Source organism: Notechis scutatus, chromosome 1 (assembly GCF_049901735.1).
Source record: "Notechis scutatus isolate UNSWTSFEM ecotype Mainland chromosome 1, rNotScu1.2, whole genome shotgun sequence".
In the NCBI taxonomy this organism is placed as follows: domain Eukaryota; kingdom Metazoa; phylum Chordata; class Lepidosauria; order Squamata; family Elapidae; genus Notechis; species Notechis scutatus.
The window spans coordinates 171528977-171542863 of record NC_142009.1 but is presented as its reverse complement, the minus strand read 5'-3'; the positions used below and the strand labels follow the sequence as shown (position 1 = coordinate 171542863).

General features: G+C 42.2%; 1 protein-coding gene across 5 annotated transcripts in view; it reads right to left on the bottom strand.

The window, feature by feature from the left end:
- Positions 1-13887, bottom strand: part of CDK15 (cyclin dependent kinase 15) — a 41428-nt gene that overhangs the window by 16914 nt on the left and 10627 nt on the right. For all 5 annotated transcript variants that reach the window (XM_087949517.1, XM_087949519.1, XM_087949516.1 and 2 more), the window contains 6 exons: positions 13842-13887; positions 13126-13188; positions 5306-5429; positions 5052-5172; positions 994-1087; positions 102-165 (listed from right to left, as the gene is read on the bottom strand). The exon at positions 13842-13887 is cut by the window's right edge and continues 49 nt beyond it. In XM_087949517.1, the coding sequence (XP_087805643.1) occupies positions 102-165; positions 994-1087; positions 5052-5172; positions 5306-5429; positions 13126-13188; positions 13842-13887 (512 nt within the window). The remainder of the gene's footprint in view (positions 1-101; positions 166-993; positions 1088-5051; positions 5173-5305; positions 5430-13125; positions 13189-13841) is intronic.

The window sequence follows — 13887 nt, the reverse complement described above, 5'->3', positions numbered from 1 at the left end:
GTGGTCAAATGATAATGAACTTTCACAGCAGCAGTACATCCATGCATCAGCAAATAGGCTGAAGATACATAACATTCTTATATACAGGTATGAAATCATACCTGGTTTATAGTAGCAAAGTTTGGAAACTTCTGGCCACGTTTCTTCAGTTGGGATCCCCAATACCTTTCAAATGAGAAACAAAACTGAATGTATTTTCTAAAAACTTATCTGTAGTCTTGATCCTGATTTTCAGTGTCTCTACAAGAGAAAGCATTCAGAAGCTGCAGATTATCAGGATGAGAAAGATCCCATTGCTTTGAGATAAAAGGGAAAAGGCAGTAAGCAGAACTTCTGACAGGTGTTCAAAACTTCATTTCACAGCATTGTTTGAGGACATTGTGGGCCTTAGAACCACAGAAACTTAATTTGAAAACTCAAGTCCTAGGACTCATTCCTCAAGCAAATAAATCCATGCCAATTAAGATAAAATACCTCAAAGCAAGCATTTAGCTATGGATTGAATTAAGAACCCAAACTGAGTCCTCCTGCGTAATGGTGGGGTTTAAAATTTCAGTATGTCTGTTTTTTTACATGCTTGGAAAACTGAATACACTGAATTTATTTATTATTTATTTATTTTTTTTTTTTGTTGTTGTTAATTTTTGAATACAAATGGGTACTAAGAAAAAGAGAACAGGTATCAGGCACTCTCTTAGGAAGGGGTGAGGTCGTGCGTCTATGGTTAAGGTTTTGGGGTTGGGGATATTATAGGCTCTCCTTTTTAGCTTTTGTTTTTGAAGATCAAACACACAAAAACTGAAACTCCTTTTTTTCCTCCTTTGTTGAATCTCTTATATTCGTTTTACAACAAATTCACAAGGCAAAGGGAGAGACAGAAAGATACTTCTGAGCATCTAACAATGCTACACATTCATATCTGTATTGATAAGGTAACACTTTGAAGTGCTGATGATTTTACTATGAATTTCTCAGATATATTATTATACTCACGATCCAGATTTTCTCTAATTGGTCAAAGATATTGCTAACATCTGGAAACAGTGGTTGACCATGAAGCATCTCCACAAATATGCAACCTGCACTCCTGGAGAAAAATAATATTAAGTCATTTATGTTAGAGTTTGCAGCAGAAATCCAAGTCCAGAAAACACACAGATGAACTGATTCAGCAGGATCATTAACTTCTTTATAATAATATCATTAAAGTTTACAATACCATTTGTAGATTCTTTCAAGGTAACATAAGCAAAAACACAAGCAGCAGCAGCTCAGAGCAGACATCAGTTTCAGTTTCAATTCTCAGCAAAGCACACAGAGCCAAACCATACCCAGGCTGTCAGCTCCCGTTGGCTGGTCTGTTACCATGCTTACTCACTTGCTGACTTTGTTAAACCTTGTGTCTGCCAATTATTGAATATACTCTGACAATTTAGCCATCCAGTCCTGTTTTTATACATGTTACAAATAAGTGTAATCTAAATCAAAATATAATATAAAGTATAATTTTCATCATGCTTTCTACAAGCAACATATTTTTAAAATACTTTAATTTTTCATGACAAAATTTAAATAAGGTAGTAGATACTTGAAATATTGATTCAAAAAAGAAAAATATTTGGGAATTTTTGTAAGAGACAATGTAAACTAGAATCAAACATATTTTAAAGCATAAATTAAGGCAGTTGCATTAAAGCATATAATAGAGAAAACTAGATACAAAATTCTGCATATTAAAGTAAATTATATACAATTTAATATGGACTTTCCAGAGGTTCATCTTTCTCTACTAAAAGAAAGAAAGAATCCATGAGAAACTACCACTGTGAAACTGGTTTGGATTTACACTGAATCCAACATTACTAACTAAATGAACAACATTTAATCTAAATATGTATGCTCATACACTTGAAAATGTATATGGCTAATCTAGCATGTTTGAGGCTATATATATGATAAATAGCTAATATCTAGATCAGGAATTAAATGGAGCAGAACTTCTGCAGTTTATCAGATTGTTTCCTTAATTCCTTCAATTATGTGGTGGCTCTTAAGCTCAGCTTGCAGCTTATCTCCTAGGCTCCATTCCTGATATAACACACAAAAGCTCTGGTAGCACAGTATTGTCACAACAGATTTCTTTACTACTACAATATGAGAAACACTAGATCTGAACTGCTTTTAATACTGTCTAAATATCAAAATCTCTGATAAAAGAAGAGAAACCAAGTTGAGGAAGAAGAAGGAAGTAAACCTTGCAGTTTTAGCTTTTATTAGGAATAGGCAAAATTATATCTTTCAAACAGGGGTGGGATTTTACCGATTCGTACTGGTTCTATAGAACCGGTTGTTACGATTCTGTGCATTTCGGAGAACTGGTAAATCGTGCCACTGGGTGGCCCCTCCCCGCCCACTCCGCTCCTCCTTATATTGTCCACACACCATCGCTGCCTGCAGTCTGCCTTCACCCACCCACCAGCCATCACTGCCTGCCTTCCGCCACGGCCCTGCCTGATCTGATCTGTGATCCCTGGGTAAGCGAGGCTCTGCAAGCCCCAGTACCTACCTGCCACTGCTGCCACCAGCCCCAGTTGAATCCCAACTCCTGGGCCAGCCTAGGCCGCCACTGCCATGCTGCCGCCCTCAGTGCTCGCAGCCTAGTTAGCTGCCCCCCCGCCCCATGGTTCCTGCCTGGCTTGCTTTGCCACCAGCACCATGGCTCCATCCCATGCAACATTTGTGGCCTAGCTAGCTCCCCACCCCCCAATGTCCCTGGCCTCCAGCTTGCCTGGCTTGCTGGTTGCAGAGAGGAAGGCAAGCCAGGGCTGACCCATTGCTGTTTGGGTTCCCACCAGCCTGCATCTCACTCCCCCCCTGATTCTCCACAGATGCTGGGTCTTGCCAGCTGGGGGCAGGGTGTGTGTGTGGGGTGAACAGGGAGCACGACACTATGCTGCCTGCATTGCCCCTTTGCCTGCTGCCCCTTCCCTCTCCTGCCAGCTGGCCCATGCTTTTTAACAGAGTGCAGGCTGCCACTGTGAGAATGGTGCAAGTCAAGCCTCGCCAAAGCGGATCTTCCTTCCCTGCTGTCAGTTTTACCCTCCAGCCCATGGACGTCACACCGTTCTCAGTGGGCCGCATAGCCTCATGCTTCCTGGTTGCCTCCCGCACCCCCTGGCAGCCACAAGCCCCAGCAGCTGCTTAGAATTTGGGCAGGGAACGAGATGCGGGTTGGCAAGAATTTGGGCAGGGGACAAGATGCGGGTTGGCAGGGAGCCGAGTGGTGATATCTCTGCCCTGGCTGGCTTGCCTTTCCCTCTGCCATCAGATGTAGAAGGTAAGGTTGCAGGTAGTTGGAAAAGCCAAACCACTGCCTAGCCCAGAGCTCCCAGTGGGGTGGGTGAGGCTGCTCGCTTGAAGTTTCCAGCCCTTTCCCCAAAAGAGGGAGGGGAAGAAGTCCCACCTGCGGCCCCTTTGTTGGACCCGAATGCCTTGCCTGCTGGCCTTTCCAGGTAACACAGGACCAGGAGCAATCGTCCATCTGTGCCCAGTCCCTGGGACTCTGGGAAACTGGCTGGGAAGAACCCTCGTCATGAATGACATTGCTGGGCTCTTGGATAGTACTTCATTGGAAGTGTGTGTAGGTGTGTATGTTTGTTTCAGGTGGGTCTCCTAGCTTTAGAAGGACAGAGGGAAAGAGGAAGGGAAGGGAGAGAGAGAGAGAGAAAGACAGAGAGAAAGAGAGAGAAGGAAAGACAGAGAGAGAAGGAAGAGACAAGAAAGAAAAGAAAGAAAAAGGAAAGAAAGAAAAAGGGAGAGAGCAAGGAAGAGAAAGGAAGAAAAGGGATAGACAAAGAGAGAGGGATGGAAGGAAGGGACAGAAAGAGAAAGAGAGAGGGAGGAGAAAGTGAATGAGATATATGGATGGATGGATACACGGAGGGAGAAAAAAGAAGAGGAAGGAAGGACACAAACCCTGGCTTCAGAAGACTCTTTGAAACAGCACAGCAATCTAGGGCTAAAAGGGATCTCGGAGGTCATCTTCTAGTCCAACCCCCTGCAGGAGATCCTTTCAGAATCATAGAATAGCAGGATTAGAAGGGTGTGTGTGTGTGTGTGTGTGTGTGCATGGCTGTCAAAACTCAAAAAACAGGTCAAGTATCTCTGGGGAGATCAGTCGTAAATTATAACATTTGCTAAGCAACCGGCCATTAAGCAAGGATCACTTGTATTTGGTTTGCCAGTGACATGGCCATCTGGCCACGCCCAGCCAGTCATGTGACCAACAAGCCACACCCACAAATTAAGCCACGCCCACAGAACCAATTGTTAAAAAATTTGAATCCCATCCCTGAAGTGGTCCTGCGAGTCCCTTGGATTGCAAGGCGATCAAACCAGTCAGTCCTAGAGGAGATCAACCCTGACTGCTCTTTAGAAGGCCAGTTCCCAAAGATGAAACTCAAATACTTTGACCACCTAATGAGAAGGTAGGTCTCACTGGAGAAGAGCCTAATGCTGGGAAAGATTGAGGGCAATAAAAGAAGGGGACGACAGAGAATTAGGGGGCTGGATGGAGTCACTGAAGCAGTAGGCGTGAGCTTAAATGGACTCCAGAAGATGATAAGAGGACAGGAAGGCCTGGAGGAATCTTGTTCATGGGGTCACGATGGATCGGACACAACTTCACAACTAACATGGAAAAGGTTGGGTGACTAGAATCAAATCTTTGGATTTAGTTTCATTTTTCTCCTAAAATGCTCTAGTTACCACTTTGCAAGCAGTCTATTATGGACTACTCAAATTAAAATATGTCATTTCATTTGGGGACGCAATTGATATTAAATATTTAAATCTTTAAGCAATTGAGGGTTCAGAGGAAAAAAATAAAATAGATTTAACTTCCAACTCAAGCTCATGTATTTTTGATAATCAGACCATTATTTCATATTTTAAAATTCTCTTGTTGTGTCTTCCATCTTTCCCTAAGAAGGGAAAGGATGAATGTGTTGAACTTCATTTCCTTCCTCTTAATGGTCCAAACCTCTTCTCACCAAATATCCACATCTGATGAATAATCAGTGGCTCCAAGCAGAACATCAGGAGGGCGATAGCCAAGTGTCACCACCTCAGCAGAGTATGTTTGATTGGGGAGAGATTTAGCACGAGCAAGACCTGTCAAGACAGAGGGGGAAAAAGTCAGGATTTTTAAATCTGTCAGAATGATCATTTTGGTGGTGAATTTATAGGCCCAAGAAACTCATCTACTGAATAACTGTCTGATGGAGACCAGGTGATGATGACTCACCAAAATCAGCTAATTTAAGCTCTCCATAGCAATTTAGGAGCAAATTCTGAGGTTTCAGATCTCGATGAAGGATATGGCACTTATGGATGTGAACCAACCCTCTCAGAAGCTGGAACATGAAAAGCTGGAAACAAAAGGCAAAAACAGAGCCATGGTAGTGTAAGATAGTGTCTTAAACTTCCAGGGGAAAGGAAGGGAGTGAAAGAATGAATGAAATGACTCTTCCTTATAAGTTGGTTACGTGTTTAAAACCCACAACACACGTTCCTAGTAACTCTTCTGTTAGATAACTATTCTCTTGCTGATAGAAGTTGTGCTGGATGAATTGATTTATTTGCTTCTCGTTTTAGTTTCCTCCATAGTCAAACAGAAGCCAGGATTCCCCAAGAGAAGAGTCATAAAAGCAACTTAGGGGTGAGGGGAAGAACAGAATATTGAGAAAAAACAATCTGGAATAGGATGGGGAGCATGGATACATTTCAGAATGTTGGGATAAAGCTTTTCAAAAAATGTGAACAGTTAAAATACAAAAAGAAATTGTAACATTAATTAGCTCAACATTAGAGGGGGACTATTATGGACTGTTTTATTTCATTTATTAGATTTATATCCCATCTTTCACTCAAGAGCTAAACAAAGGTGATGTAAGTTACAATAAATCAACAGAATAGCTTAACTTCAGGGTGTTTGGTGGAGTGACATTAGAAGTGGAAGCAGTTTGTCTAGCAGAGGTCTCTCATTTCTGTTTTCACCCTTATACCCCAAAGGCCTCAATTGGGGAAAAACAATTCGGAGACATCTTTCTCAATGATGGCAAACATCAGTAGGTGCCCCAGATGCTACATAGAATAACGTGAGGCTTGCTAAAATCATAGAAAGAATTTAGAAGGCTAGATAAGATAGCTGGGAACCATTTCATCAGTTTCCCTCCTGGTAAAGGGATTAGATTATGGTTGGTTATGGCTGCTTTGGAAGTTGTTTCAAGATGTAGGACTCCTATATGGAAAATGGCAAAATGCATCCATTTGTAAGCATTCTTTTCATGGTTTAAAAATCCCACACTCTTTCAAAAGATTTGGCTCTATTCTTTTGTCTGTTTGGTAACTGAATGATGTATTCGTTTCTTCTATTTCTATATTCAACTCCAAGATAATTTGGGTTGCTAATTACTTGACTGCCACAGAATAAAACAAACACTACTCTCCTGATATTAATTCAAGCTATTGAAAGCAAAATTCTGCAGGACTTAAATATGTAGATTTTTATAAATAAAAAAAATAGGTGAGGGATAGAAGAGAAATGTAAAAGGGGGGATTCTAATGAATGTTAGATGCTAAAGCATTCATGCCAGACTACAGGACATATTACATGAATAAAATATTTCACAAATATTGTAACTGTTATAAAATAGGAATTGTGAAGATCTGATAATGAGAAGAGTTAAAAAAAACTTTCTCTTTATGAATTGAATTTTCATCCCAATTAAATATCATGTGGGTTCTGTTTAAGAACAATTAAAGAAGCATATTAAAAGTGATGTGAAGGGCTTATAACAGCGGTCACCAATCAGTGGGCTGCGGCCCACTGGTGGGCTGTGAGAAAAATTTGGTGGGCCACAGCATGCTGAGGCAGGGAGGCAGGGCAATCCTGCAGTCTCCCATGTTGTGGCTTCTGCCTCCTGCCTCAGCGCATCGAGGAGGCCGAGCAGTAGCGGGAAGAGCAGGGACCTCCTGAGCCACAGGAAACAGCTGCCCTCAGGTGAAGATGTTGCAAGGGGGAGGCTCAACCTCCTCTTCCTCCTCGCCAGAAGCGCTCACACGCTCAGCGGGAAGGAGGCAGCTTGTCGGGGGCCAGAGGGGCAGTGAGAGCTTTGGGCTTGAGTGCTTCTGTCGAGGAGGAAGAGAAGCTTCTGGGGGGGTCGAGCCTCCCCCTTGCAACATCTTCCCTTGAGGGCATTCTGGCAGCTGCTCAACCTCCTCGATGTGCGGATCCTTTCCCCTCATCCCCACCCTTTCGCTAATGCTGTGCAAATGTGAGTAGCATTTGTTTTCCAATCTCCAAGTTAGAGGAGCGACATTCAAACGTGGCTGGCAGCAGCCCCCTGCAGCTTCCTTGCTGCCTTTGGAACCAATTTCGAAGGCTAGGAAAGGACTTCTCCAAGGCAAAAGGGGTCGGGGCACACTGGCCTCCAAATTGGTTCCCAACCAGCCTGGGTCAGCATTCAAATGAGGGGAGTGGGGAGGCTTATAATCAAAGCTTTGATTATAAGCCTTCCCCTCCTTCACTCCTCTTTGTTTGAAGCCTCTGAAGCAATGGTGAAATTTGACTACCTCGCACCAGGTGGTAGGGACGGTTCAGTTTGCCGAACTGAAAAATCACCCTGGTTGGCTCTGCCCACACCCACCCAGTCGCACCCATGTTGGCAACAGAGGTGGTACCAGCAGCAGGAGAGAGAGAACAAAGCAAAAATCTCTGCAAAGTTGACACCCCAACGTGCCAAAGGTCGCAATCCAGGAGAGAAAAACCTCTTGTCACCCTTTTCCCTGGCAGCCCTTCTCTAACCTGGTGATCTTCAGGATTTGGGGAGGGGGGTGAGGGGTGCATGTGAAGGACTGCAACTTTTGATGAACTTTCCGCCAAGAGTTTCTCCCTTCCGCAACTTTGTGGCACGAGTTGGCGGCTTCTGCAAGTGCCGGCGGAATCAATGAAGCTTGTCCCACGGGGCCAGTTCCTTAGGAATTTTCCCCTCTCCTCTTCACTCCCCAGACAGCTGAGGAGGCGCTCAAAACAACCTGGAGCTTTTCCCGCCTTATTTTGCTCTTTCAGCTTGCCTTCTGCAGCAAAATCAAGACGGCCAACCATGTCACATTCCCCCCACCTTTCTCCCCCCTCCCAGGGACTGAGAAAGAGAGAGAAATGAGAGAGAGCAAGGGCAAAGAAGTGATGTTGGCTTGGTCACGCCCACCTACTCATATGACTACCAGGCCATTTTTATATTTTATATATATATATATAAATGTAAATATATATATATAATGTATGTATATATATATATATTCTTAAGTTTTCGCGGGTACTTACATGTATGGTATTCAGCTTTGTTCGGGTATTTTCCCACGTCATTATAGTTGTGCTTTTAAAGTTGTAGCAACGTTTTGGCAGAATCTCATCTGCCATCATCAGGCTTCTGTATTGTGTTCGTCTGTATATATATATATATATATATATATATATATATATATATATATATATATATATATATATATATATATATATATATATATATATACTGTATATATATATATTGTGTGTGTGTGTGTGTAGGTCTAGGTGTATTTGGGTCTTTTCCCGTGTAAGATTATTCTTACATGGGAAAAGACCCGAACACACCTAGACCTACATACCTGTACCCGTGAAAATCTACGAAAACATACATATACATATACATACACATACACACACACACACACACACACACACACACACACATATATATATACATACATATATGGCATTCAGCTTTATTCGGGTATTTTCCCACGTCATTGTAGTTGTGCTTTTAAAGTTGTAGCTGCTTTTAAAGTTGTAGCAACGTTTCGCCAGAATCTCATCTGCCATCATCAGGCTTCTGGTTCTGTCCGTCTGTGAGTCAGGCCCCCACAGTTGTTTCAATTTTAAATTTGGGGCAGCCTATTGCTGTGCCAGAATGGTTTTTTCTTCATCCTGATTGGTTGGGAATCTAGGTCTGTTTTTATTGGTCTTGGAGTTTGCTTTGTTCTGCTTGATTGGTGTTTCTAATATCTTCTGTCTGTTTAGTGGCTCTTTTTGTGTCTTGATTGGTTGGCAACATTGTGTTCCGTTATTGGAGGCCTTTTGTGCAGCTTGGCTCCAGGTAAATGGGCGGCTATCATTTGTTAGGAAGCTAGGTTTCATCTGGGTGCCTGGTTGGGGTGTGTTTGAGCTGGAGGTATCAGGGGGGATCTGTTTGTGCCCAGGTGTTTATCTGGCTAGTGGTGTGGATATTTTTTTGTTTGTGAGTGCAGGTTTCCAAATGATTGACAGTCTGGTGGAATCATCTCTTCTATTCATGCTTTCAGGTCTTTTTTCTACAGACAAAATTACTAAGATACTACATAGACATCACATCAAGACTGCCTTCAAAACAGACAGAAAAATAGCAGCCATCCTTAGAAACCCCAAAGATAAAATTGACCTGGAAAACCAAGGCATATACGAAGCCCCCTGTGCATCATGCCCGGCCACATACATTGGACAGACCAATAGAAGAATAAGTACCCGCCTGGATGAACACAAAAATGCAGTCAAAAAGCTGGAACACACTTCCTCACTAGTCCAACACATGGAAGCCACAGGTCATAGCATCAACTTCAATGGCACCAAAACCCTAGCCACTATAGAAAACCCCAGCCACAGAATTATCAGAGAAGCCATAGAGATTGAAAAAAGACCTGAAAGCATGAATAGAAGAGATGACTCCACCAGACTGTCAATTATCTGGAAGCCTGCACTCTCAAAAAAAAAAAAAAAAAAAATCTCCACACCACAAGCCAGGCAAACACCTGGGCACAAACAGATCCCCCCTGATACCTCCAGCTCAAACACACCCCAATCAGGTACCCAGATGAAACCTAGCTTCCTAATAAATGATAACCATCCATTTTCTCGGAGCCAAGCTGCACTAAAAGCCTCCAATACAGGAAACACAATGTTGCTAGCCAATCAAGACAAAAAAAGCTACAAAACAGACAGAAGATATTAGAAACACCAATCAAGCAGAACACAGCAAATTCCAAGACCAATAAACACAAGACCAATAAACACAAGACTCCAACCAATCAGGATTAAAAAAAAAACATTCTGGCACAGCAGTAGGCTAGCCCCAAATTTAAAACAGAAACGGCTGTGAAAGTCTGACTCACAGACGAACATAATACAGAAGCCTGATGATGGCAGATGAGATTCTGCCGAAACGTTGCTACAACTTTAAAAGCACAACTACAATGACGTGGGAAAATACACGAACAAAGCTGAATGCCATATATATATATATACACACACACACACACACACACATACAGACACACACTGCTCAAAAAAATAAAGGGAACACAAAAATAAGACATCCTAGATCTAAATAAATGAAACATTCTTATTAAACATTTTGTTCATTACATAGTTGAATGTGCTGACAACAAAATCACACAAAAATTATCAATGGAAATCAAATTTAGCAACCCATGGAGGTCTGGATTTGGAGTTACACTCAAAATTAAAGTGGAAAAAAACACCAGAGGCTGATCCAACTTTGATGTAATGTCCTTAAAACAAGTCAAAATGAGGCTCAGTAGTGTGTGTGGCCTCCACGTGCCTGTATGACCTCCCTACAACGCCTGGGCATGCTCCTGATGAGGTGGCAGATTGTCTCCTGAGGGATCTCCTCCCACACCTGGACTAAAGCATCCCCCAACTCCTGGACAGTCTGTGGTACAATGTGGTGTTGGTGAATGGAGCGAGACATGATGTGCCAGATGTGCTCAATTGGATTCAGGTCTGGGGAACGGGTGGGTCAGTCCATAGCATCAATGCCTTCATCTTGCAGGAACTGCTGACACACTCCAGCCACATGAGGTCTAGCACTGTCGTGCATTAGGAGGAACCCAGGGCCAACCGCACCAGCATATGGTCTCACAAGGGGCCTGAGGATCTCATCTCGGTACCTAATGGCAGTCAGGCTACTTCTGGTGAGCACATCGAGGGCTGTGCGGCCCCCTAAAGAAATGCCACCCCACACCATTACTGACCCACTGCCAAACCGGTCATGCTGGAGGATGTTGCAGGCAGCAGAACGTTCTCCACGGCGTCTCCAGACCCTGTCACGTCTGTCACGTGTGCTCAGTGTGAACCTGCTTTCATCTGTGAAGAGCACAGGGCGCCAGTGGCGAATTTGCCAATCTTGGTGTTCTCTGGCAAATGCCAAACGTCCTGCATGGTGTTGGGCTGTAAGCACAACCCCCACCTGTGGACGTCAGGCCCTCATACCACCCTCATGGAGTCTGTTTCTGACCGTTTGAGCAGCCACATGCACATTTGTGGCCCGCTGGAGGTCATTTTGCAGGGCTCTGGCAGTGTTCCTCCTGTCCCTCCTTGCACAAAGGCGGAGGTAGCGGTCCTGATGCTGGGTTGTTGCCCTCCTATGGCCTCCTTGTCTCCTGATGTACTGGCCTGTCTCCTGGTAGCACCTCCATGCTCTGGACATTATGCTGACAGACACAGCAAACCTTCTTGCCACAGCTCACATTGATGTGCATCCTGGATGAGCTGCACTACCTGAGTCACTTGTGTGAGTTGTAGACTCCGTCTCATGCTACCACTAGAGTGAAAGCACTGCCAGCATTCAAAAGTGACCAAACCATCAGCCAGAAAGCATAGGAACTGAGAAGTGGTCTTTGGTCACCACCTGCAGAACCATTATTTTATTGGGGATGTCTTGCTAACTGCCTATGCTTTCCACCTGTTGTCTATTCCATTTGCACAACAGCATGTGAAATTGATTGTCAATCAGTGTTGCTACCTAAGGGGACAGTTTGATTTCACAGAAGTGTGATTGACTTGGAGTTACATTGTGTTGTTTAAGTGTTCCCTTTATTTTTTGAGCAGTATATATATATTCATATACATTTATATATTAAAATTAATTTATAACATTAAATTTATATTTAATATAAAATTAAAATGTTTATATTAAATATATTTTCTTTTTTTTGAAATTTATATTAGTGGGCCTCGGGATTTAAAATTATGAGTTTGGTGGTCCCTTAGGTCTAAAAGGTTGGTGACTCCTGCTCTAATATACAAAGTCAATGGGAAAGCCAGATTCACTCAAGAACCTTGTTAACTTAACAACTGCAGTGATTCACTTAACAACTGTGCCAAGAAAGGTCATAAAAACTCATTTCAAAAATGTCTTGGTTAGCAGCAGAAATTTTGGGCTCATCATGGTCATAAGTCGAGGATCTGTATCTTGGTGGAAATTTATTTTGTAGATTTCCATGGTGAAGGATCTTTATATTAAGAAGAATACACTTTTTTCCCTTGATTTTGGATTCTGGAATCATAAATGAATGGCCAGCAATATGTGTAACTTTGTTTGGTGAGGACTTAAGGAAGGTTAAAAGTGTAATATAGGAGCATTACACTTCACAAACATTTAATGCAATCATTTGACATCCTTGGGGGCAGGAAGGAGAGAATACAGTCTAGCTAGAAAATCAGTGGCTAAGGCTATAACATGGAGGGTGAAAGACTGTATGCACATGACAGGTTATCCATCTTCCATATTATGAAGGCATTCTGGAGATTAATACAGTCTTTCCTGCTTGCATATAACTGCAGAAGCATGTTTTGGCAACAGGTTTGTTCTGCCATGTCCTCACCACATTTCCTTAATCTTGTCTGAAACCATAAAGAAAGCAGATTTCCACACCATCCAAAAGCAGCCTCAAGGTTTTTAAATCTGTGAGGCTTTGTCATCCATTCTTTGGAGTGAAATCAGATGATGCAGAATAGGGATCAACAATGGGGACAAGAAAGAGCACTTCAACTCAGCAACAGGAATATATAATAAATCTTGGTTTCTGTTTCATACTTGTTAATACAACATAATCACACAGTTAGACCTAGATGCAAGAAAGAGAAAATATATATTTAAAATAAATAGGTGAACCCTAATATGCTAAACCTATTAATAATGTTTGCTCATAATACATGCTTTTAATATACATATTTCCTCAAAAACATACCATAACATTATGAGGATGAAGGCCCCCAGGATGCTGAGACATGTACTGGGCCAAGTCTGTGTGCTAAATAGATGCAGAAGAAATAAGAGTTATTTATCAAGACCAGAGATTTTCTGCAGGTTCTTTATCAAAGTATAACTCAACTACATTTGAAAAAAAAAATCACTGAATAGAAAGTGACCTCTTCTTAATCAACCCCATGAAACCCTCTGCTGGGAAACCAGGTGAAGAAAATCTCAATCTGCTTCCTTTATTGTCCATTTCTGGATTAAATCTTTGTATAATATTCTCCCAAGAGCACCATATGATCTACATGTAATGGGTAGGGACTGAGAAATATTTAAAAAAAATTTTTTTAAAAAAAAATTAAGATAGTGGCACATAAAAAGATATGGGTGAATGGTAAAATCCTGAGAAGAGAGGGAAAGGCAGTAAACTGAACTTAGGAAACAAATCTTTGAAAACAGCACCTTGCATGCATTGATTGTAACTGCAAAAACAATCAGCTCCTACTGCTTCAGGTCACATAAAGCAGACCTTAAAATATAAACGGGACCTGGCCAATCTCAAGGAGAAGAGTCAGAAGTATGCAGAAAGCAACATTCACTGTAATGGATCCATTCCATACTGCTGTAAAATCCTGTGAAGCACTGAAAAATGAGGGGGTTTGCTTTCTTCAATAAGCAAATGAATAAATCTGATGAAAAGCCACTCACCATGTACTCAAAGACTAAAGTCAGGCTCTCTTTGGTCTGGAAGATG